At 36.6% G+C, this 27135-nt stretch overlaps 1 protein-coding gene across 1 annotated transcript in view; it reads right to left on the bottom strand.

Annotated features, from left to right (window-relative positions):
• Positions 1 to 27135, bottom strand: part of LOC134675633 (peroxidase-like) — a 106996-nt gene that overhangs the window by 47391 nt on the left and 32470 nt on the right. The window contains exon 2 of the mRNA XM_063533965.1: positions 377 to 584. Within this exon, the coding sequence (XP_063390035.1) occupies positions 377 to 579 (203 nt within the window). The 5' untranslated portion in view covers positions 580 to 584. The remainder of the gene's footprint in view (positions 1 to 376; positions 585 to 27135) is intronic.

Below are 27135 nucleotides of genomic sequence, written 5' to 3'. Positions count from 1 at the left end.
CCAGTACAGAACTGTTTTTTAATTCCTGGTGATGATTTTTCTCTCAGTGCAATCCTGTGATTAGTCAACATGTAAAATTATAAATTATTTACAGTATTGTGAGAGGCGGGCACCTTAAAGTGTGTGTAATCAGTGTGTCGATGGTGTCAGCCAATGTTGTTATAACGTGTTTGTTGTTCCGTAGCTACACGATAACAAATCAATTTAATCGTTGATTTCTTATATAGTTGTAGTTCAACTGTTTACCTAATAAAATTAACGTGTTATTTTTACAAAAATGTCTTGACGCAAACTTACACCAAACTGTCTGTTTCTCTGTCTGGGAGAATGGATGCAGAATATATATTAAAGTTGTTTGTTTTTTAGTTTTTCTCACCCAAATCCGTTTACAGGTAACCTAGCTGGCAAAGGAGAAAACGCAGAGGCCGTGGCCAAGACAGCGTCATATTTCTGCACTGGGCTTAAATTGTCCTGCAGATAATAGACCCGAGCGTTTGCCGACGCCGCGGCGTTGCCGTAGTAGCCCTGACCGCGCGCAGCGCCGCATAACGCCAGCACTATGGCGAAGACCCTCGCCATCGTACCTAAAACAAAAAACATCGTAACTTAGTAAAAGTTAAACTTTACCGTACAGCGTAACATTTTAGCTTTTAGCTACACAACATTCTCAAAAATGTTTTTGTTCTTTTAATGCTCTAAATAGAACAAAGTGTCTTACACATTTTCAACTAACTGTCTCACGAGGCCTTTCATGTAAATATTTATGTTTTCAGGCCTTTGCCTTTAAGAGCTTTTATAGCAATAACTTTATCTAGGTATTGTATATATTTTGAATAAGATGCCATTTCTTAAAATGTGACATAAAACTTTTGTTGCGTTAAGTGTATGTAAGTATGCGATTTATTGAGTTAAGTAATTGAAATAAACATATGTTTTACAGTCGACCCAAAAATATGTTATATTTTTCGTTTTATTACAAAGGAGTAATGTGCAAAAGTGTGATCATAAGATATTTGAGGTCGACTGTAATTACAAATTTTAATATAAGATATAAGTCAGCGTACGGTACCCTGCCGAGGGGCGATTTTTTATTGTAGTTTAGGTTTTATTTCTATTAATTTAGTATAATTTTAGTTCATAAGTTTTTATACAACTTTTATGTTCATACTAGGAAATGTCATTTTAGTCTACGGAATAAAAAATAGACTAATGTTAGATATAAGTCACACATTTGAATTAAGTAGATAGGTATCTGGCTTAATTAATTAGTTTTTTTCGGAAAATATATTTTGACTATAGTATGACTTGTAATTTAAAATAATTAATATTTCCCTTAAATACTTAATAGATTATTAGCTTCAGTTTGAAGTATAATTAATCACGAGGACAAAACTACTAACTTCGATGTAGGACAACCAAGGATTCCCTTTTGGACCCTTCTTCAAAATGCTTACCGTGCTTAAACGCACCTAATTTAAATTTAAATTCGAAGTTAAATAAAACAAAAGACAAACCTACGGTTAAAATGGAAACCCGTCGTAAAATTCAAACTTTAGTGGTTAAAGCCGGGCGTTAATGTGCCGGTGGGGACCGGGGACGTTTCCCTGCTACAGGTACCTGTAACATGGCTAGCTGCAATTCCTAGTTAGCTCCAGTAATGAAATTTACCGGCATCCAGGCATTCGGACATAGACCCCGTTAAGCGTCCAATAGGTACCTGCGTCGCATGCCAAATATTTTTACAATAACGTTTGTATTTACATTACCCGCTCTGTGGACAGGTGAATTTACGAATATCTTTTCATATCTATTCTTATTCTATTATACGAAGACCACGTCGATCTTTGTTTAATTTATTATGCTATTGAAAACTTAAATAATTACAAGTTTCGGACTTTTGTGTTGAAGTCGTAGCCGCATTTCCGTCGCAATTAGAAAGTTCAATCTGTCACTCATATACCTATTCAAGAAAATGGTCAATGACATCGCCTGCCTCATAACTGCAGCAGTAATGATGCTGCAACAGTAATGCGGCTGTAGTACTCATCTGGATGACACCTCTAAAACAATAACTAGGGCTTGCCTGACATACCTCTTACATAACCAAATAACTATCGTTTTCCCGGACATTAGCAAACCTTCTGACACATGCAATCAAATCAACACTATCTGATTAAGAGCAACAAGTAGGACAATGTTGGGCAACTTAGATACACATACATATATGTATGTATAAAATTGTGCTAACTTCAGCACAATTTAATTACGTTAGGTTTCATTTGATGCAGGTAGACTACTTGGAGAATATGAGTAGTAGTGATAGGTGATCACAATTGATGAGCACTAATTGCATTGCAGTGTAGTAGGTACTGTAAAACGGGGTGAGTAGGTTTCGCGGGGAGAGTTGGGTTATGAATGGGGAGAGAAGGTTTGAGAGGGGGGTGAGAAGGGATTTTAAGGCTACTGCTACAAAAATAATGTATTCCAATTTAAAATGGGGCTATAGTAATACGCATAATAAAAAAAAATCGATCCAACAATCTTCCAAAATCACCTTTGTATGAAAAACCCTCTCACCCCAAATACGAGGCACTACGGGGTGAGGTGGGTTTTCCTCTTTATCGTCAAAGTTATGAAATGGAACTACCCAAAATAAAATACAAACTAAAATATTAACGTCCGAACCACTTATTATATACACCATTCAGTTTTCACATTTTTTCTGTAGCGTACTTTGGTGTCCCACTGCTGGGCAAAGGCCTCCCCTCGTTTTCACATGAAAAATAAAATTTTATCGAGGTTTGAAAGTCAAATTTCACCCAACTCACCCCCGGCTTAGTAACTTGGAACAACCACTGCCAAAAAACATATTGTATAGTAACTAACTCAGAAAGCACAAAATGTTGAAGAGAAACTTTAAAGACTCGTTAACATTCCACTGTAAAGTTGTTAAGCATGGTTCGCTTACGTATTAATAAGTCAACTAGCTAGACTGTTTAACGAAGATAAACTTACGTTAATATTCTTTTTTCTTTAGGTTTGTGAAAAAACAAAAGGAAATTAATATAATCCAATGACGCAACAAAGGGAGGGAAATATGTGCATATGGTAACTCACTTCCGGGTCCTTGTCCATGCATAACACACAACGAGCCGGTTCTAAAACATCAATCAAACCCTACACGTTAGGTTAATCGATATTTTCACGGAAGTGATTTCAGGAAGTAGGTTTTACATGCGTATGTAACTTTTGAGTGATTATTTGATGGATGAAGGGAATATTTTCTCAAGGTTTAGTTTGACAAAGTGTTTGAAATATTACATGGTATAATAATTAAAACTTTATTTCCTACGTACCTAAATTTAGTTGAATTGCTACTATTATTGTAGCTTTGAGTATGATCAAAAAGAATAGATAGTATAGAGGGGTCCTGTCATAGTAAATGTTGTAGTTACTGTAAATTTACTGCCATCTATCGACACACGACTATAACTCAAAATAAACACGTATAAAATTATTAAAAAAATTAATATATATCGATAAATGATTTTATAATTTTTATATCATTTTGACCCATGGTCATTCACTGATATCTATGTGTTAAAATTGTTAAATATGAAACGGCGTTGTCACGCCATCTAGCCGAGAATAGGCTAAAGGTGTGTGCGCCATCTATCCGAGAATCTTCTTAGACTTTATTCCTCTTATACGAAGTTACATATGTCTTTGAGTATGATGAATAATGATAGCACTTAGGTTATTTATCACCCTGCCTCGCGATCAATGAAGGCAAACGTTTACAATTTCTTTACAAAGTGCCCTCCTGGTATATTTGTTTGTATATCTAATGTATATAATTTCATACTGAGGGCGAGTAAAATATTCAGTTACTTAGACAAACCGCAATATTATATCCATATTCATATTTATTCACAATATTTACATGTCATTTTTATATTAGTAGATTGTATACGAGTAATAAGTACCTATAGATTGTATATTATGCAAGCTAGGATGAAATATGTATGTATTTCCGGTAAGTCTTGCTTCAATCTAATTTTCATACACGTGATGTGACACCGGTCTCCCGGTGGTCCAACTTGTAGTGCTGTAGCTATAACTTTACTAATTTAAATGCTCATCAACTGGTCACAAAGTTGAATTCCATCATACGTTAGCATTAATAAGCTCGACTGCGTAGAATGCGCCCATACTCACTCAATACTTCTAGCATGGTTTTAAGATGTTATTCTTAATTTTCCCATTTATAACATGAGCAAAGGAAAATGTGAAATGGTTCATATAGTTACTATTGAGACATAATTATGTATAATGTGAAGCCGATGTGCACATTTTTCGTAGGTAGGTCGTGATTTATTGTAAACTTACATATTCTGACCTGCGACAGAAATTGGAAAATTTACAGTTAGGTATCGACTTTACATAAGTTCGCGATTCATATCTGTCCGTGAAGTAAGTTTTAAGTGGGCTGTGGTGTCTATTTCTAGCATATTATTACCAACAAAAAAGAAAACTATAAATACTTTAACTCATTCACCCTGTTTACCCATTCGCGATATTTTTATCCCGGTAATTTCGTTAGTTGGGTCTGGGTGTGAGGCATTATATCAGTGACCTTTTATATTCTGATAGTTGACAGCTGTCAAATATAGGAAGTTGTCGTGACACAATGTCCTTTTTTCCACGCCATGCGATGTTGGCGGTTGTAGGCATTTCCTTCGCTACGCACTTAGTAACTAGCCTATATTAGTATATATGACTCGACCCACATCAATCTCAATTTTTCATCCGGCATTACCCAACCATCATGTTTGCACAATAGGTATTAAACAATCTTAATCTTACTTTGTTATTTACACCAAATGCGGCGAACAGCAAAGTAGTATTCTAGTACCTCTGACAGCAGACAGACTTTGAACTAAAATTCATTTAGTGAACAGGTATTCATTCCCTAAATGAATTTGCACTGAAAATGGAGAGACTTGTCGCGCGAAGTTACTCAAGTTACCTACTAAAAATACGCGAGTAAAACCTGGTAATATAATATATATATATATAATATTTGTAATTTCGTCGCAAAGTGTAATGTTAATTTCATTAAGTTACTCGTAAATCTTTAGGTTACCGACATACAGCCTGATTTTTAAGCCGTCACATTTCACGATAAAGCTCCTTTGAACTAACGCGAACGCGATCGCTGATTCAAATAAATAAATAATAAAAATGTAATACATATTATAGGACACTTTAAAAAAAATACTAAGCCCCACGGTAAGCTCAAGAAGGCTTGTATGGGTACTCAGAGAACGATTTATGTAATATATAAATATGTACTTAAATACCTAGGTACATAGAAAATAGATTATATTTTCTGATCACGACTAAGAATAAGAAATATAAATTTATTAGCACAAAAAATAACACAATACGAGCCCCGATGCACATGTTTTCGTCTAGTGAGACCATTTTTTGAGGTTCTCGCGTTTGTTCAAAAATAATCTCTCTTTGCTTTTTAATATAAGTAAGTATAATAATATGAGACAAAATAAACTAAGTGATTTAGTTTATGCAACTGCACGAACGAATGTCTATGCAGCCACAAGTCGCATGTTGGCATAATCTTTGCAAATCAGCAAGGGCGTAATAGGTAATTAACGTTTGCGAAAGCGGATATAAAGGGTATGAGTGCATGAACAATATGGGTTGCTGCACACAAGTTACGTGATAGGATTTAAGATAAATTGAGTTTGAGCAAAGTTACGACCAACAATGTTCTTAAACAATTGCATTCCATTAGATGGAGATATTTCCTTTAGTTAAATAGGCTGCTCCAAATTCCAGCAATATGTCATTTCAACTATATGGCTAAAGTAATTACTCCGTAGCAATCTTACTATGCTAAGGTATAGAAAAGTACAGCACTTGCGTTCGCTTGGTTAGCCCGTCTGGCATAATCGTGAAAGTAAAACGATGTTGCAAATTAGCATATTATTGGGACACTGATTCGGGGTAAAGATAAACTAGTCTGGCAGAATGTTGTGCTGCCAGTACCTTAGTATGGCTTTAAAATATCCAGATATAGATATTGCAAGCGCGAGCTAGACGTCAGTGTTCTGGATTTAGTCGCAAGTGAATGCAGTCAAATTCCCACAGTTATAGCTAACTACACGGTTATCTATCTACGGGTATCGTGTGAGAGTACCAGATGTGATTTAGTATCTAATTAAATAATATATAGTAATATAGGACCAATGCGCTATACAATCATTGTCGTACTATATCGAAGCTCCGTCACAGTTGCCGATATATTGGTATCGGTTCTGATAAATGGACAAGACAGGTTAGTAAGCATGTGTCATGTGCATTTCGATATCAATCGAAAAAATATATTCACTCATATACTTCATACACTTCATATTATGCAGATACCAAATGTATCTACATATAATTGGTAGGTACTTTATGTGAAACCATGTGTGTATGTCTAATCTGTAATATGTTGGCCGTTTGTCAGGGATGTTTTTGAAAGCACTGTGTAATTATCCTCGTACGAAATTGTCTGTAAACCCACACAACTCGGTCGAGTCAAAAGTGTAAACAACAAACAAGGTCTCAGAGAACTGTAAACGCCATTTCAATTAGTGTATTGTGAGGTTTGAAAATTCTATAGAGCTTAGCTTGGAGGTAGACTTTAAAGTTTTATAATCTAGCTGCAAGCTAAAGGTGGCCACTGATGAACCTTCCAACAGTCCAAATAGCGTGGCTACATTCCAAAATCGGTCCGTGAATGTCAAAAACGTACAATGTTTAGTATTAGGATGCCGTCCATTTGGATGAATCCATTGTAACGGCATCCATTTGGAAGGCTCGTCAGTGGCCTGCTTAAGAGAAGTATACGAGTATTAGAAGCGGCTTAACGTAGGTAGTTATGTTAAGCCGATTATAATATATTTCAGTATATTTTAACAAATATAAAAACCTAAGAAGGTACATATATTCAATATGCCAGATTTTATTTCTAATGGAGAACTTTGATGATTAGTTTGAGTCACAAACTGCTTATACTTCTTACAGCTTTTTAGACGTCTTAAGTAGCCTAGCATTTTTAAGTAGGTACCTAAATACATAGGGAGGTTTTCATAATTTGTATAAAACAAGAACTCCTAACTAAAAGTTTTGTGCAAACGAAATTATTTTGAACTTTTTATAATTAGTCTTGTAAGTTATCCTTTTGGTATTTAACCTTTTAGGGTTCCGTACCCAAAGGGTCAAAACGGGACCCTATTAAGACTCCACTGTTCGTCTGTCTGTCACCAGGTTGTATTTCATGAACCGTGATAGCTAGACAGTTGAAATTTTCACAGATGATGTATTTCTGTTGCCGCTATAACAACAAATACTAAAAAGTACGGAACCCTCGGTGGGCGAATCCGATAAGATGACGTGATACTATATTTCTTCACCTTTACTGTTGTTGTTTTTATTTACCTCACATGTGTCCCGAACTTAAAGATCGCCAATGAAGATACGATACGGCTACCTAGTACCTACAGTATATAAAAGTCGTGTACATAAACTTACTCATATTTTGAAATTTAATTATAAAAAAAAATTGTCGTCTGTACTTTTTCGAGAGCTAAGTCTAACAAGCCTAAATTAAGTACATTTGTTTCGTTTAATTACAGACGGCCCGATTATAATTTTAATTCAGTTCTATTTTCTCGTATTTTTATAATAAAAGCATTGCACATCATTCTGCCTTTTGTCGGATCAGGAATTGATTGTATTATCTTAGATAAAACTACATATTTGTATTACTTATCTACAAACGACGTTGAAAAACATCTAAAAATAGGTAGTGCAGTCATTAATGCAGTTGTTTAATAACATTTGCACATTGATAAAAGTAACCATGGTCACACCATGCTGAGTCGGGTCCATTTCATGGTTTATAATATTACTTACTTGTTATGTTAAATGCAATGATATGTGTTGTAATGTTATGTGTAAGCTTTTTTTTGTTCCTCTTTTTTTATCTGTTATTTTTTTATTTCTTTGCCACGAATAAACTATTTATATTTCTAAGTAAACGTAAAATAGAACATTTCCTCAGGTTTTTTTCCACCGTATACATTAATTTATAAGGTTCGAGGAAATGGCTACGATCCTTCGGACTATGGTATTATTCCGGCGCTATAAGAGCGTGTTGGTAACAAATTCTTAAGTAAACAGATTTATTGGTTATTCTATTACAGCAAGAACAAAGCAGAAAGTTGTTTGTGATATACGACCATTGTTGCCGCCGCGGTTAAGCGATAGCGTCATGATTGCGAGAGCCTTCGAGAGGCGATTGTGTTTTATGACCTTACAATTATTATATCACGCAAATAATGTGATAACCAATGATAACTAACAATTTTGCTTTCCTTGGCGAGATTTCTGCATAATTGTTAATTGAGAATGTTGAAGTTTAATTGCAGATAAAAATGTGTATCGGTATAAATAGGTTCACTGATGTTTAATTTAACAAGACTATTTCTTAGTAAACGTACTTAATTAATATAGGTATATTAGTTTGTTTAGTAACAAAGAAAAGTTAATTAACTGAAAAGTTAATTGACAGCCAATGGATATAAATTCACTTCAAAAGTGGCAATATTTATGCAAATAAACTAGAAGAGCTAGTCTATAAAAATGTTAGGAATATGAGAAATATCGGTCGTAAAAATGCTTTGTGGGCCAACTTTACCGATTGTCATTTGGGTTATTTCCTATCACCGTTCGTGCTCCAACAAGATCATTATATTTACCGCACCATTCTACGGCATTGATATTATCGTATAGACCCAATCAAAACGATACTAAACCTTGTTTGTGTCATTTATTTACGCTCTTATACCGGGTGTGGCCTGTAACATGAGCAAAAAATTAAACTGTAGGCTGTACTCCTCATACTGACCAACATTTGTTCAGCGACTTTTAAAAATAACTTGTGATTTGATTTTTAATACACTTTAAAGTTTATTCTAAGACGCAATGTATTGCGAATTCTGTTATGTTTAAGGCATACAAGCAACGTCAATCACAATGATATGGCGTGGCGATGGCGTCCTGAAGGCGCGATTGAAGATAATAATTATTTTGTATGAAAAATAGGGAGTCTAAATACTTCATAATTTTTAAAAGTTGTTGAATAAAAGTATCACCGTTTGAGGAGTACAATCTATGTTTTAATTATTTGCTCATGTTACAGGCCACACCCGGTATAAATAAAGTTCTGAATGACTAATTAACCTTTGTTTTGTTTGCGTGTTCAAAAGGACTAATAATAATATTCGTACCTAAGTCAAAAAAGAGGACGTTATGAAAAACCAATCTTAACTATTTGTGAATAACTAAATATTTTTACGAAATTATTTTATGGATTCTTTTCCTTTTGAACGGCAAGTCCTTAGCTGACAAAGAAGGCTTAAATTCATATTTGCGATATTTACGTAGGTATCTATAGTTTTTGCTCTACTAGATATTTTTTACAATCATAACTTCTTAATTATTGACGGGTCAGTAATTAAATAGTCTAAAATTTCCATTTGGCGCAATCGGGATCAAGGTTTGTTCGTCTAGGTGGGCGGCGTCCACGGACACATTGTTTGAATTAATTGCCGCAAAAACAACACTTCAACTGTTCTCATTATCAAAGTCAATTATTTGCGCAATCCAGATACCTAATCAAATTAAAACTTTAGTGAAGAAATGCAAGTATTACATAACGTCTTAATGTTCGAAGACATCGAAAATGTTTTTCTATATAGGTATGTAACGCAAAACTCATAGTGAGAACACCGACAGATACCCAAGAGGTATAAAAATAATTTAACACTCGCTCACTGGAGGCTGAGTTTCATACAAAATCAATTTCTAAGATATCAAACAGCATCACGAATTTCTACCAAAGTATTATTAGATATTAAATTAAGTGGAGTCCGGATTTTAATTTTCTTGCGCATTCTATTCATTTGATGTTTAAAAGCCGAGAATTTTTTAAATAATTTAGTATTATCAAAAATTTTCTTCAGTAAAGTTCTTATTTTAGTCACCAAACGAAAACCAAAAATTGCCAATCGGGGGAAATAATTCGTGTATAAGTGTATTTTGGCATAGTTGTAGGGAATGGTGTATTAAACAAAATAGGTACTAAAAGTACTTACCGGAGGGTGGGGGTGACGCTAACGGGTAGGTGGGGGTTTAAATAAGGGGGTCTAATAGTTATTCGTAAATAACTTGTAAGTAAACGGTGGTGGCCCGTAGCATAAGTATATTGTCTTATTTGTCTTGATCTCTTAATGAACACTAATTTCAGTCAATGAGTAGCCGCGTACCATGAGTCGACACTTGACGTTTACGTTAGCGACTGCGTAAACTCGTCCGCAGCCCATCTCCTTCGCACTGATGTATAGAGAGGGAATGTGATCGAGCTCACGCAGTCGCTAACGTAAATGTGAAATGCCAACTCGTGGTAGCCGTGAAAGTGAGGTGGGCCGAGGCCAATGTCAAACTCTCGATAAATAATATTTTCTCAAAAATGGACGGCAAGGTCGACTTTGCCGTCTAAAAACTAGGTCGCGAAGCGCGTAGTTTATGGTCACTCAAAAATTAAAAAGTTAAAAACATTGCAGTCTCGCTTTTGGGACTGCAATGTTGCATACAAATTCCATTATTTGTCGAGTGCCAAACTTTTTAAAATTTGATATGGCCATATTAAATGAAGGCACAGGCCCATTAAACAGCCAAACAGATGATTAGTACCGCGACTATTTAGTTGTCTCAAATAGGTTGGCGTATTTTCGGCAGAAAAATACACTTCTATTTTTTTATTAAAAAAATAAAAAGGCGGCAAGGACTTTTTTCTGTGAAAATATATACGTAAGAACGTTGGTTTTGTAAAATATTTCTATGATATTTATATTTCTTGCACCATTTTTGAGAAAAGCACTATATATGACTCGGCTGGAAGGCTACTTGCTGGCTTCGGATTCAATTAAACGGACTCCCAAGGTCGTCCGTTTAAAACGAATCCTCAGCCTGCAAGTAGCTACTTCCGAGCCTCGACAATAATGTACTATTACCAGTGACATCGTAACTAATAAATATGGATACACGATTCCAAAAAGTGCGCCTGCTAGAAAATCGAAACAAAAATTGACATATCGGCCTCGGCTCACCTCACTATAATAGGTTGCCGCTTTTGCAACATGTGAAGTTTAATAATTGCATGTGAGCACATTATAACCATTCCATTAACGATTATATTTCATGTTGGCCATTACCTTTAATGGGATTAATTTGTCTCGTTACAAGTAAAATTGTTCTGTTGTTGATCTTATTTCATCTATTTCACAATTATTGGATTAGCTATACAATTATTCTGCAATGTTCCATATTGACTGGCATGGGAAATTTTAGAATAATTGTAGATTGACTTACAATTGTTCTTCTAAGGAATTTATGGTCCTTGGCATGAAGAATTTGAAGAGAATGGTGATATTGTTATTTTTTTCTAATGATTGACACCGTTTAATGCTTGGGCTGTACTTAATAGATTTAAGATATTTAGCCTTTGGTCCTTACAATCTATTGTACTACTACTATGTTGTACATGTACAAGTGACCTTATCTAGCCATAGCACGCAGCCCAATTAAGGTCAATAAATAAAGATCTAACTAGGTTATGTTTATTATACAAAATGGTTAGTTTCGTCGCTTAATACCCTGGAATCAATACCCACAATCCGCTACTAATCACCCGTCGTTTTAAGCTCATAATACAAATTTATATCGTTTAAACCTCACAGATTGCTATAAATAATAGTTACCGTCAACCGGGGAGAATAGAGACTACTATCTTGAACTGAGATTACGATTTTAAAGTAATATTTTCATGTATCGCCACAAATATTAAGGTTTAAAAACGTTTCGGTTGTTTGAGAAGAAATCTATTTTAAATAATAGCATATTTCTTATAATTCCGTCTAAATATATATTTTTTTAAACAGATCATCCCTATTCGTACGTGATATAGTAAAATAATTATTGAAATTCGGGTACAATATTAACGACCTAATTAAAAATAATTTTATTTTATTTTATTTAGTATTAGTTTTAATTAAGTTTTATTTTATAGATAAGTTAGTTTATTCTTATGTTTGTATCTACCTTATACATAAATATAAAAATAATTAATTTAATTTGTTCAATATTCAATAAAGTTAAATTCTTATACTTTAGTAATGATAGTAGCTAGTGTAACCAAGAAAACGATGCCACTGGCAAAGTTTAGCTAAACGACAAAATGAAATCGGCTCACGTTAACTAAGCATTCTTGTCTCCATATCGTGATCGTGCCATTATAAAGGTCACCGCTCACTGAACCCGCCGTGTGAACCCTTTGTTATGCCGCTAGTCAACGCAGCCGCTACTTGCTTTAGTTTTGATTAGAGGCGGATATAGTGACTAAACCGGTTCTGATACGCTCGGAACTTGCTTTCATTCATTAGCTAACTACGAGTTATACTACGATTTGCAATGTGAGTCAAGGCCATTTTTTATAGGCTTTTTATCGTTTGTATATATTACACGCACGAATAAACTAATGTTAGGTAGGTGGGTACATTACCCCTACGAATACCATCGAAGACGTGACCTGTTGACAAAATAGTGCCATTATGGCAGTTCTTCTATCCGTTGTACCGTGGGGAAACGGAAAAACGAGTTAAAATATACTGCCAAAACGATAGGTAGAGATCGATCATAATATATAAATTTTCACCACACTAGCTCGGAAAGGCTTACTTTGCACTTCCAAAACTGATATCAAAGTTCCAATTTGCTATTAGTAATTCACATTGTGAGGCAAAGTAATCAAATGCAAATTTTGAGTTGTTTTCTTATGTTTGCTGGTAGAATTGACATTTAAATGATGATTTTGGATTATAAATATCTAATAACATTCATTTGATTTGGTTTGATTTTGTTTGATATTTTACATTTAATATTTACTTCGGGTTGGTGTGGTGAAATATTTTGTGTTTCACTCGGGGGCAAATTTTGTTTAACCCTCGTGCTTTGAAACCCTTGCAACGCTCAAAATTCCATTTTTCCAATTTTGCAATCTTTCGCTTGCTCGGGTATCAATATTAGCATGAGCGTTTAACAACTTTGCCCCCTTGTAAAACAATTAACTATAAAATCGTTTCAGAATAACGTGAATAAATTGCTGCCTTCTGTTCTGACGGGTAAATACGCGTATACTGCATACCTGGTAACATTGTATGGTTAAATTGCAACTTTTATATAGAATTCGACGCTGTACATAAATAGAGACCAAGGACATTAAACGAGTTTCACTTATACAGGTTGCTTCCTGTAACAGGAGCAATAAATTAAGAGGAGTAATAATTGTGAAGTCCCCAATCCGCATTGGGCTAGCGTGGGGACTATATTAGCCCAAGCCCTCTCGTGCTCGAGAGGAGGCCTGTGCCCAGCAGTGGGACGTATATAGGCTGAGATGATGATGATGAAATTAAACTAAAGGCTGTACTGCTCAAACCGACCAACATTTGTTCAGCAACTTTTGAAAATTATGAATGCTTTAGACTTCCTCTTTTTCATACAAAATAAATATTGCCTTCAATGTACGCTGACATCAGTGTGTTTGGCGTTACTTGTCGCGCTTTTAACATAACAATATTTGCAATACATTGCGTCTTAGAATAAACTTTAAAGTGTAATAAAAATCAAAACATGAGTTATTTTCAAAAGTTGCTGAACCAATTTTGGTCAGTTTGAGGAGTACAGCTTACAGTTTAATTTATTGCTCCTGTTACAGAAAACACACTGTATAATCTTAATAAGACACAAATTTTAATATAGCGAAGCAACAGGAAAATACTATTTGCGTTCTGATAAACGTTGTTAATTCCTATTGTTCCTTTATTGTCAGCAGTTTTTCTTCTAATGAGTTTACCATCGGGTCAAGGAGTCTTTAACCTGATAACGACTGCAAACAAGTAGTAGATGTTGTACTTTTAAATAACAAAAATTGAAATATTAAAGAGGGAGCGAAAAGCCAAGAAATGAGAAAAGAATAAGAGATAAGGCGGCGCGCCGTTTTCATGGTTTTATTCAAACCAACTTTAACCTTTTCGATTTTGCTAAGAGTCTGCCCTAGCAATTATGGTTTAATTTCCGAGAGATTTTTTTCATGGCACTTGCCCTTGATATTAATGTGTATAAATTGAATATAATAACTGCTATTTTGCGGAAGCGCCCTCTGAATAAAATAATTTGAGTCGTACTGCAAGAAAACTGCGTATAAGTAGAGTCGGCTTACATAATTTACAAGGAAATCAGGAACAGTGTCACTGCATGGTTCACTAATCATAAGAAATTCATGGTAAGTATACCTAACATTGTTTGCACTTTACATCAAAAGTTTGAGCTCAATCTTGATTAAAGTTTATGTAGTTCCCTATATTTGATTTTGGTCTGCAAACCTTTTCAAACTGGATTGACCGTATCTAATCCAGATTCAATTTTTAACCTATTATTGAAATCAAATTACGCCTGTTACTCACACTCTTTAAACAATACATCTATCTTCACTCTTTGTTTCTACCTATCTCCAAAACGATTGGTGGGATTATTTACGTTAGACATCCGTACTCTTTGCCCTATCCGTGATGCACTAAACTGCCTGCTTAACGTGGCCAGCACTGACGAGCCTTCCAACAGTCCTAATAGCGTGGCTGCAATCCAAAATCGGTCCATGAATGTCAAAAACGTGCAATGTTTAATATTAGGATGCCGTCCATTTGGATGAATCCATTGTAACGGCATCCATTTGGAAAGCTCGTCAGTGGCCTGTTTATAATGTTACCGTTGGCTGTCAAAACCTCTAGGCATGCTTTCTACAGCCATTTTTTTCGCCGATTGTACAAAAATAAATAATACCTGACACAAAAATATCTTCGCGCTACTATGTCATACATTTTCTGTTAGCAGTATTTCGTAGTAAAAAGAACAGACTATAGGTATAGACGTTTTTTTGTTAATTCTGGAATATTTTAACATGTTACCCGACTCATTGTGACTTTCAAATTAAGTAGAAGGTAGGTTTTCAGGGTTCCGTACCCAAAGGGTATAAACGGGACCCTATTACTATTTATTACTAAGACTCCGCTGTCCGTCTATCCGTCTGTCTGTCACCAGGCTGCATCTCATGAACCGTGATAGTTAGACAGTTGATATTTTCACAGATGATGTATTTCTGTTGTCGCTGTAACAACAAATATTAAAATCAGGATAAAATAAATATTTAAGTGAGGCTCCCATACAAAAAACGTGATTTTTTTTTCCCTTTATTGCGTAATGGTACAGAATCCTTCGTTCGCGAGTCCGACTCGCACTTGGCTGTTTTTTTTAATACTTAAACAACTCAATTGTATACCTGTAGTTAAGAACTTGCACCCAACCTTCGACTTAGCGGAAGCGATCATGACATTCGACACGGTCTTTTTGTATGCATTCGGACCTAGTCATGTCTAAACGAACAATTAAATCGATTTGGAGTAGTATTAACTCCATTATTTTTAGCCTACATTTTAATTATAGGTACTTTTCAAGGCTACCTTCTATAATTCATATAGTATACATATAAAAGTGAATGCGTGTCAAGGTCAGTCTGCCTTTCGTTTTACTTAATTTTTAACAAACAACCAAAATCCAGGGTAAGTAAGTAATTAAGTAGGTATCGATCGATTCATAATCATATGACAGGAGAACAAAATGCGAGTAGCTCCTTGTTTGACTGTACGGGTTATAACTACTTATAGCTCTGCAGGTGAGCGGCTTATGGATTTACTACCAACTAGATACAATTGCTACTATACTGGGTTAATTTTACAATTTAATAGTCCTACTTCCAATACCAGATTCCTAATGTATATTGCCCCGTAGATAGAATGAACTTAAAAAAAAACTTTTAAGCAAGGGTCGAAGTATGAAGATTCTTAATTTAAAGTTGGTATTTCTTGACTTTATGCAAAGAAAGAAAGCGGTTTTGTGTAACCCGTGCGAAACCGGGGCGGGTCGCTAGTATATTCATATTATTCAGCTAGTCTAAACTTAGCCGAAGGAATGACGTCGTTCGTGACCGTAAGATTAATAATATTCATCAAACCTTGATCTCAGCTAGAGAACGAGATACACAATTTATATCGGAAGGACAACTTGCCCTTGCCACAGAAGGATAAGATTGTGTATACATGCCAGTCGATTCCCACAAGCACTTGTAAGTTGTGCACAAGTTGAAACTAATTGTAAATAGATTTCTATTGGAGAAGTTGAACAATTCAACCAAGCCACGTGTATTACTCGTACGAATATAATACATATAGACCCATTTTTAAGAAGATTATGGGCCTTGTATTTTTTAGGGTTCCGTAGCCAAATGGCAAAAAACGGAACCCTTATGGAATCGTCATGTCTGTCTGTCTGTCTGTCTGTCTGTCCGTCCGTATGTTACAGCCACTTTTTTCCGAAACTATAACAACTATACTGTTGAAACTTGGAAAGTAGATGTATTCTGTGAACCGCATTAAGATTTTAACACAATTTTTATAGGATCTTCAAAAATTATATTGAGGTTTCTAATATCATTTTTTTCTAAACAGAATAGTTTGCGCGAGAGACCCTTCCAAAGTGGTAAAATGTGTGTGTGTTTGTGTCCCTGTAACTTCTAAAATAAGAGAATGATAAAACTAAAAAAAAATATATGATGTACATTATCATGCAAACTTCCACCGAAAATTGGTTTGAACGAGAACGGTTAAGTAGTTTTTATAATACGTCATAAATCGCAAACCGCAATTTTATTATGTTACTTGCTGCTATCCTTCATGGGCGAGTCCGACTCGCACTTGGCCGCTTTTATTATTTATAGAATAGGTATGTATTTTATATATGATTTCATAGAAGTTTTATGTTTAAAATAACACTGTGTCGGGTTATTTAATTATACAAACGGGTCTACCGCGATATAATTTCATAGTTTTTACCTTTAATTCCGACGTTTCAGCTGAGTTGCACCAGCTGTGGGGGGCGATTTTTGAAATTCGATCGCTCGATTTCGTCACCTGATCCAGAAATCGCTGTATTAACGACGAAATGCTGATTTTTGAAAAACGAGCGATACAACTTTAGAATCTATTGGTATTGACCACTCGATTTCAATTCTATTAGTAGAATTTAAATGCCTAGTAGTGGAGATATTATTGAACGAAATACACGAAATAGAGCGGTCGAAATTCCAAAATCGGCCCCGTGGTCGCCCGCGTGGTGTGGTGTGTGTGTGGCGTGTGGTATGGTATCGCGATAGACCCGTTTGTGTAATTAAATATGTGTACAAAACGTGAGAGTGCAAGTGTTATACTACTGGGCTATCAAAACCTCTGCAGACTTTTCTTGGACTCTATAGCCATTGGTTGTATGTTGTCATTAAAATAATTCCATTCGGGTCCTCTAATTAGGTATATTATGCCCTCCCAAAGTTCCGAATCGCTAATAAACGCTGAACAATTCGGGTGGCATTATCACCATTTCTCATTCCAGACAAAATTTATGATGGTTCCTCGCCTCGCCGTCATCATGTTGATGAATATTCATGAGGGGCTTGCTGCATCGATGCACGCGGGCGTGCCAGGGAATGCTGTATGCTGTATCGTCGGGAATCCCGCGATCAAAACAATATACCGACTAATTTAGTTTACTTCGCTTCAAAAATCGGCCAACATATGAGTTTGACTCTCATACGGAAACAACTGTACAACTAAGTATTTTTCATTTACAGGCCAATTCAATTGTCAAACATTTCGCTCGGACTTGTCCGTAAATGTATTGGCGCGAGCGGAATGCACGATAACTAAACAACCTCATTCTGATGTCAGTGTAGGTGCTCAGATTGGTCTGTTTAAATATAAAGTTTTATTTTAAATCTAACTCACGCTTGACCATGGTAGCGACTGCACAGACTGTGTAAATATTAACTATCTAACTACTTATTATGAGTAATGAGACACGGCTACTGATATGGTCTTGGTCGGCTAATAAGCCAGGACTACGAGACGAAACATACATAGTAATATTAAGTTGTGTAGCTATGACCAAACTTTATATTAAGTTGTATACCTATGACCAAACTTTATGAGCTCAATCAATTGTTTTATTTGCAAAATAGCAACTATGTAACAAAGGTATTATTGACTCAATAAAGGGAAATTGCAACGTGCGCGCTATGCGGATTTCGACAGATTTTATTGACGTTCATATGGAACTGGTTTAATGTTAGCTCAGTTTGAATGACTTTTGATTTTATTTCATAATACGTTTGCAATTCTGTGAATAAGTAAGGTATAAAATAGGACTTTGATTGATGACAATGGTGACATCGCTAAAATATTTCTCTTGGGGAGTCGTCTTTGTTTTATTTTATATGCATTTTGTGAATGTACCAAAGATTTATGTATTAATCAAGCAAGTCTCAAACGAGAATATCCAAGCATAGGCTTAATGCCAAATTAAGGAACTGTACACAAAATCATTTACCCCCAAATCAAGCTCCTGATTTTTATTTTACGTGCGAAAGAGGACTTCCCTCCCCGTAAAATAAACACTCCGCAATTTCCGAAGAATAATACAAGTGTTAGAAAATTGAATCTTGTATGTACACCCTTATAATACCAACCAATGAATGTACGCATGTGTGAATGACACCTTATGTTCTTTAGTCTATGTTGCTACTCTATTTGCTCCCTCTCTCTTTGGTTTCGGCTGCGTTGATGGTCGGACGCGTAAGCTTTAGCTCCCATAATTGTATTAACATATATTATTTACTAGATAATAAAGTTCATGTGCATTGTGCGAACAGTGAGTATTCTTTCTCCACCGCCCTGCTGCTGCGGAACCTCGTATCCGCGTAATATGTTCTGGGCACAGTCACGATTGATATATATTCACTGTTCGCCATCACGCCATCCACACGTGGGTCATCATCCTATGATCGCCGGTAAGCGCATTCATCATGGCCGAGGTGAATCAAAACCAACCTCTCAGCTACTCCAACCATTCGATAGAAAAGCTACGTGGCTCGGAAAACTACCAGACATGGAAGTACCAGATCAGGATGCTGCTGACCCTGGACGGTTTGTGGGAGACTGTGGAAGGGACGGACGTTGACCCTTCGCACGTCAAACGGGCATTGGCTCGCATCGGCCTCAGCGTTTCGACCGCGTGCCTACAACACATCAGAAAGGCGACGACCGCTAAAGAAGCGTGGGATAACCTAAAAACTGTTTTTGAAAACAAAGGTTTGTACAGGCGCGTGCTGCTATTGCGGCAGCTGCATCGTATAGAGTACAAGCAATATAACTGCATGTCCCGTTACCTGGAAGCGGTGATGTCGCTCGTTCATCAATTGGCGGATATTGACAAGAACATAGAAGATAAAGAAGTGGTGGAACTTCTCCTTAGCGGACTGCCAGACGAATACGACGCGCTGGTAAGCAACCTCGAGACTGCAAATATCGCCGACACCAACCTCACCGCTGATATGGTGAGATCTCGCCTTCTTCAAGAAGAATCGAGGAAAATGGAAGGATCTTCCTGTGTAGATGAAGCCGCCCTGTTCTCCAAGGCAAGAAACACAGTACCCAGACAACAAAAACAGGTTACTTGTCACTACTGCGGAAAATCAGGCCATATAAAAAGCAAGTGCTTCAAATATAGGAAGGACAAGGTGAAGAATCGGTCGCTTCTGGCTACCGAGTCATCGAAAGCCTTTTTTGTGAAGAAGTCATCCTTTTACCTGGACTCTGGATGTTCCAATCATCTTTGCAACGACAAGACAATCCTGAAGGACTACAAGGAGCTGCCGGGCGAAGGAAGTAAAGTGACTTTGGCCAACGATGACTCTATATCGGCTGAAGGCGTCGGGGAACTGCCAGTGGGAGGCGTCATCGATAAACTTAATAAGGTATTATATGTTCCAAACTTGACCGCTAATTTATTATCTGTTAGTAAATTGTGTGATGTAGGCTATACTGTAGTTTTTACCAAAGAGAAATGTAATATATACAATAGTTGTAAAATTCATGGCAACCCTATTACCTCAGCATTTAATAGGAATGGTTTATATGAATGGGATGGGTGTAGTCAAGGAAAAGGAACTTCGCAAGAAGTGCACTCTTCCATGTTTTTGCATAATAGGCAAGATACACAGAGTGCTAATGTAGCTGTTTCTTCTCTGCCAGTTCAACTTCTGCATTCCCGTTTAGGTCACCTCAGCTTTAAAAGCATGTGTACTCTAAGGGATGATCCTGCAACTGGTATACAATTTCAGGAAACTTCTGGTGCGAAGTGTGAGACCTGTCTGCTTGGGAAGCAAGTTGCCTTGCCGTATCCCGTGGGCGAGGCTACACGTGCACACGTACCTTTGCAACTAGTGCATAGCGATGTAGCAGGTCCGTTTCAAGAAGACAGCATTGGAGGTGCGAGGTTCATGGTTACCATGACTGATGACTACACCAGGAAGTCACACATCTTCCTCATGCGTCATAAATCCGAGGTAATTAAACATTTTATTACTTACAAGAATTTAGTAGAAAAACAATTAGGATTGCCAATTAAAACTCTTCGGACAGATTTTGGGTCTGAATATTGTAACAAAAGTTTTGCTGATTTTCTTAGAAGAGAAGGTATTGTTCATCAGAAGAGTGTTCCTTACTGCCATCAGCAGTGTGGTGTTGCTGAGAGACTGAATAGGACTCTTCTTGACAAGGCTAGATGTATGCTATATGAAGCTGGTCTCAGCAAGTGTTTTTGGGGTGAAGCAGTTATGACTGCTGCATACTTAAAGAATAGGAGTCCAACAAGTGCATTGTCGGGACGTACCCCTGAAGAGCTCTGGACAGGTTCTACACCAGACCTCAGGCATCTTCACGTCTTTGGCTGCATTGCCTATTCCTTAATACCTAAAGAAAATCGTCGCAAACTTGATCCTAGAAGCAAACCTTATATTTTTGTTGGTTACAGTGAAACGACAAAAGGCTATAGGCTTTTGGATCCGTTGAACCCTAAGAAAGTGATCTTGTCTCGAAATGTTGTGTTTTTAGAAGATAAATTTTACAACAATTTAGATAAATTAAGTTTTAACCAATCTGACAATGAGAATATATTTTATGAATTTGAATTTATTTCTAATGATAATGATAAATCTAGTCATAATAATATTGGAATTCCTAATAAAAATAATGAGAATCTAAATAAGAATAATGTAATTGAAATCCCTAGTCAATGTAATGAAAATCTAGTCTCTAGTGAAACTGATGTGGATTCAATGTCTATTCAAAGTGAGCAAATTCCAATCTGCAACCCAGGAAGTGAAAAACAAATGTGTACTCAAAAACCTAATGATTCTTCCATGGTGTTTTCAGATTCTGAGGAATTCTGTACCGGAAGCGAGAATGAGGAGCCAGGCTGCTCTACTTCGGGCTCAGGTGACTCGTCGAGCGAGTCTGTAGTGCTGTCGCCGCGACCGTCACATTCAGGGGAAGCCCTGCCCCCAGCTGATGCGCCGGCTGTACATTCCTCGCGTCCCGTACGTACTACAAGGTCACAAAAACCCAAAAGGTATGCTGATTACACGTCAGACTACTCCATGGTAGCGCACGATGCTGCGTCTGTCCACAGCCTAGACATACCCTTATCGTATAAGGATGCTGTCACTGGTCCCCTTAGTGCAGAATGGTCTGCCGCAATGAAATGTGAGTTTGACTCTCTTATAGCTAATAAAGTTTGGAGATTAGTTGATAGGCCACATAATACGAACGTAATAAAGTCTAAATGGGTATATAAAATCAAAACAGATGCATCAGGTAACTTTGATAAATTTAAAGCGCGTCTTGTTGCCATGGGTTATACACAAGTCCCTGGTGTGGACTATAAAGACACATTTTCACCAGTTGTAAGACATAGTACAATGAGAATATTGTTTGCTTTAGCTTGTGAGTATGATTTAAGCATAGATCACATTGATGTGACCACAGCTTTTCTCAATGGAGACCTTGAGGAAACCATTTATATGGAGCTTCCACCAGGTTTTAATAATAACCATAAAAATAAAGTTTGTTTGTTACAAAAAGGGATCTATGGTCTTAAACAAGCTAGTAGAATTTGGAATAACAAAGTAAATAAATTACTGTGTGAAAATGGGTTTGTTCAAAGTAAACATGAACCTTGTATCTATATAAGTAAAGATAAAAATAGTTTAGTAGTAGTAGCGCTTTATGTAGACGACTTTTACATTTTCTCGAATAACGAATCCTGTAAAAATAATCTTTTTAATTTACTACAGAGTGAATTTCATTGTAAGAATTTAGGAAATTTAAAAAGTTGTCTGGGCATCAATGTTGTAAGGGAGGGAAATGTATTAAAGTTAGATCAAAGCGACTATATTATGAAAGTACTCAAGCGGTTTAATATGGAAAATTGTAAACCTGTCTCTACACCTATGTCTGTAGGATGTAAATTTGAATCTGAAGGAGAAAATTTATGTGATGAAACTTATAATTACAGAGAACTTATTGGTTCCTTGATGTACTTAGCTGTTTGTACCAGGCCAGACATAGCATATGCTTGTAGCCATTTAAGTCAGTATAATTCAAAGTTTAATAAAAGTCATTGGCTTGCAGCAAAACGAATTTTAAGGTATTTAGCGGGAACAATTAACTATTCCTTATATTTCATAAAGAGTAGAGAATTGAATTTAATTGCATATGCTGATGCCGACTGGGCTAATGATGTAGATAGACGCTCTTATACTGGTTTTGTAATAAAGTTAGGCTCGAATTGTATACATTGGGAATCACGCAAACAGCGTTGTGTAGCACTCAGTTCTACTGAAAGTGAATTTATTTCAATTAATGATGTATGTAAAGACCTATGTTTCATCAAAAATATTTTGTTTGAAATTTTACATATGAAACCTAACATCACTGTGTTCAATGACAATCAGAGTGCGCACAAGCTTTTACTTTGTAAAGAATATTCACATAAGCGTACCAAACACATAGATGTACGGTATCACCATATAAAAGATTTGGTACATAATAATGTGTTAACTGTAAAATACTTACCAACAGAAGTAATGATAGCCGATGTACTTACCAAACCGCTGAGTCTTTATAAACATTCCAAATTTATTCAAAGCATGAATATAGAGTTAAATGAGTAGGCATGTTTGCATTATGTGCGTGTAAAATCATTATATAATCGTTTATATTGTTTACAAATGTACATGTGCAATCGTAAAAATAGCATGCATTCTTTCTTCACTCAGTCCATGTTTGTGTCTCGTGAAAGCATGTTATTATACGAATGTGTATATGGATAGAGTTAGTCTCTACTTAGGGCAAGCATTATTGTAAATGTTAACTAATATAATTGATATTATATTAAGTTCAAGCCTTTTATCAGGGATGTGCCAATACACATTGACAACATATGTTAGTTTTGTATAGTGTTCTGTGTACTTATGTTGTGTTTAAGCATGAGACATTTGGTCTTATAAGTGTGAGGGGAAGTGTTAGAAAATTGAATCTTGTATGTACACCCTTATAATACCAACCAATGAATGTACGCATGTGTGAATGACACCTTATGTTCTTTAGTCTATGTTGCTACTCTATTTGCTCCCTCTCTCTTTGGTTTCGGCTGCGTTGATGGTCGGACGCGTAAGCTTTAGCTCCCATAATTGTATTAACATATATTATTTACTAGATAATAAAGTTCATGTGCATTGTGCGAACAGTGAGTATTCTTTCTCCACCGCCCTGCTGCTGCGGAACCTCGTATCCGCGTAATAACAAGTATCTCTCGAGTACAAAACTTGGTAGAAAATCTATACCCACATATTTCACAGTCCATTTATTCACAGCCAAATTGAGTGTATTCTTTATTTGGCACGGAGGCCAATTCAAACTTACATTTTTACATCAAAATGATGTCATTTTGTTTTCATTCCCCCATGCGTCTCGCTCACGATTATATAAGTAGCCTTTTAACACACGACTGCCTTAGCAGTATCATGGTAACATTCCATTCCTGACTGCAGCTGCACTACTGGTACTGAAGGCGTCGGTGTTATTGTCAATTTCCATAGTAAAATAAACAGTAGTGCAGCTGTCGTTGGAAATGGACGGTCCCCATCAAACTGATATATTCGCTAAAATCTGCGTAACTTACTTTTCATACATCTCGCTTGCACTAAAATGCGACTAAGAGCGTAGAAACTAAGTTACGCCAGGCGTGCCTCACTCCGCGATTTCGTCGTTTTGCTACAGGTAACTAAAAGTACATCCGTTCGGCTCCAATTTTGGGGTTTGCCATAAGCCGCGCGTGGCGCTGTCGCCACCTAGCGGCCATATCTGTGCTGATCGTAACAGACGCGATTTGTTAGAGAGTGTGTCTTCTGTACTTAGTACTATTATTTATTCTGTGGTTACGCACACGCTAGCGTATATGTCAGCGTGAAACTGGTGGTAGCCGTATATTATATGCATGGATAAGTACAACCGAAATGCACGTGCGAATGATTACTATGACATCAGTTAGATATCATTTTGTTGTCAAAGTTTACATTCGAATTGGCCTCTCGAACAGAATCCACAGTGGGAATTGAATGTTTTATTCACGTGACACGGGAGAGTGTAGGAACACATGCAATCGAATAAGGTATCACGACACGGTAAATATTATAATCTGAGTTGTTCGCACGTGAAGTTACTGCACGCTTGAGGAAATCCCTCCACAATGATGAAGCTGCAAACGCGTTCAGTACTTCGCTGAAATTGAAATTACTACACTTGGATCTATGTAGCTAAAGTACTAACTTTGTGACACTTTGGACTCAATATTAAAATGACTTCGACACTGTAATTTGTACGTGTGCAGCTACGGCAAAGTTTATTACTTTACATTTTTACATAAAGATAGACTTATTACTTATATCAAATTATTTTGTAAGTTCGGAATATTTAAATTGTGACATATCGCCGTACATTTCACAAAAGACGAAGAGAAGAAGAGTATTGTGATTACCTAGGTTATTTTAGTAAATAAATTAAACATTTTTCTCGTATTCGTATATAACCTATACTACATTTTGGCCAATAAAAAATAGTAGGTCCTCATTTTTGCACATAGAAAATGTCAAGCTGCGAGTGCTGTGAGGTGACGAGAGGAACATTAAAACACGACCGCGTTGTGTAGAATGTTTATTAAATACGTGCAATTCTTTTATCTTATACACGTGTAGTTTCAACACGGCAGCTTAGGGCCCCCCCACATCTAGCGTCTTTCGAGCGTCGGCGTCTGTCGGCGTCTGGTCAGCGCTATGGAAAATGACGTCGCTGCGCAGTTGCGTCGACGCTGCGTCACTGTTGCGTCGAGCAGCGGCCATAGAATTGTAGACGTCGACGCTCGAAAGATGCCAGATGTGGGGGGGCCCTTAGTGTTGCCATGTCAAGCCCTTGTACAGATCTTCTCTGAAGTGTGAAGTGTGTGAAAATATTTAGAGTGCCGTGGCTTTGTATAAGTTTCCAAATACGATAGTTTAATTTTCCGAATGTGGTTGCGGCTTTGACATGCGTGATGGAATATCTGAGCTTTTGGATATCCAGACATTTGAACATGCTAACTTCTTCTAATAATGAAATAGGAAACCAACACGATTGAAGTAGGTACTTATTATCCGACAAGCCTTCTATGAGATCATTTAAAGGAAGTTAGCCTCTGCTAGCCATACGAAGCTTCGCGTGCCAATGCTGTTCAACTCGAGTCCTAATTAAGGTTACAACAGTCATTAGAACAACGACATTGTAGTTTGGCATGTTGTTGTAGTATTTCTGTGTGGTTATACTAATTTATTCTAAAATTGATTCATTACTGTGATATACCTACTCGTAACATTCCGTGCTTTTTACACAATTAATTACTTACTCCTCTGGCGCAGCGATCTAAAGTGTGTTTGGCCTCCACAATACACAATCACATTATTGTATAATATTATTTTAACTAAACAGATTGAGGAACATTATGACCCTAGTTGCTACGCTAGACAGGATTGCTAATACGATGAACGGAATAGTAACATTAGTAACCACTCTGAGATCAAGCCGGTTGACATTTATTTAATCACAATAGCATCTAAACTTCCTATCATCTGACAATGTTTCAATCGGGATGCGATGACTGCTTTTTACGTGTTTGGATGGCTGCTATTCCTCATCCTACCAGCGGAGTGGCAGCTGACGTCTACAAGGGTAATGCCAATTTTTTTTTTGACGCCAAGCGACAGCTACTTTTTTTACTCGTAATGTGAGTGCATTATGATTTTATTCAATATAGAAATTTGCAAGTTTCAATTGTATTGGTATTTTTAAAGGTTAGTTATCAATTCAGTTTAGCTGTACCACTGTATATATCATTTATATAAGTACATATTCTAAACGTTTAGTACATCGAGCACCTAGGTACTTATGAAGGATTATGCGATCGACAACACAAACGCAATTCTTCCTATTCGCGATTCCCATACAATATGGATTCCACACAACAGCAGTTTACTACATTCGTGATTCCACACAGTTGTTTTTTTTACGCAATCTAGATTTTTCCTATTCGTGATTCTACATAATATTTTTTCGACGCAACCGCAGTTTACTACATTCGTGATTCCATACAGGCGTTATTTTAACGCAATCGGGATTCTTCCTATCCGCGATTCTACACAATATTTTTTCGACGCAACCGCAGTTTACTACATTCGTAATTGCACTCAGTTGTTATTTTTACACAATAATACCTATAGCGTTTCATCTTAATAAATCCATATTTTTAACTCGGCCGCAATCAAGAGGCGCTGGTAGGTGGGTAGGTAGTCTAGCGGTGGGAGCGGGCCACTTTCAACCCGGAGTCACGGGTTCAAACCCCCGGCTCGTACCA

Source organism: Cydia fagiglandana, chromosome 2, assembly GCF_963556715.1.
Source record: "Cydia fagiglandana chromosome 2, ilCydFagi1.1, whole genome shotgun sequence".
Lineage (NCBI taxonomy): Eukaryota > Metazoa > Arthropoda > Insecta > Lepidoptera > Tortricidae > Cydia > Cydia fagiglandana.
The sequence above is the reverse complement of the archived record's forward strand: the minus strand, read 5'-3'. Positions and strand labels throughout refer to the sequence as shown.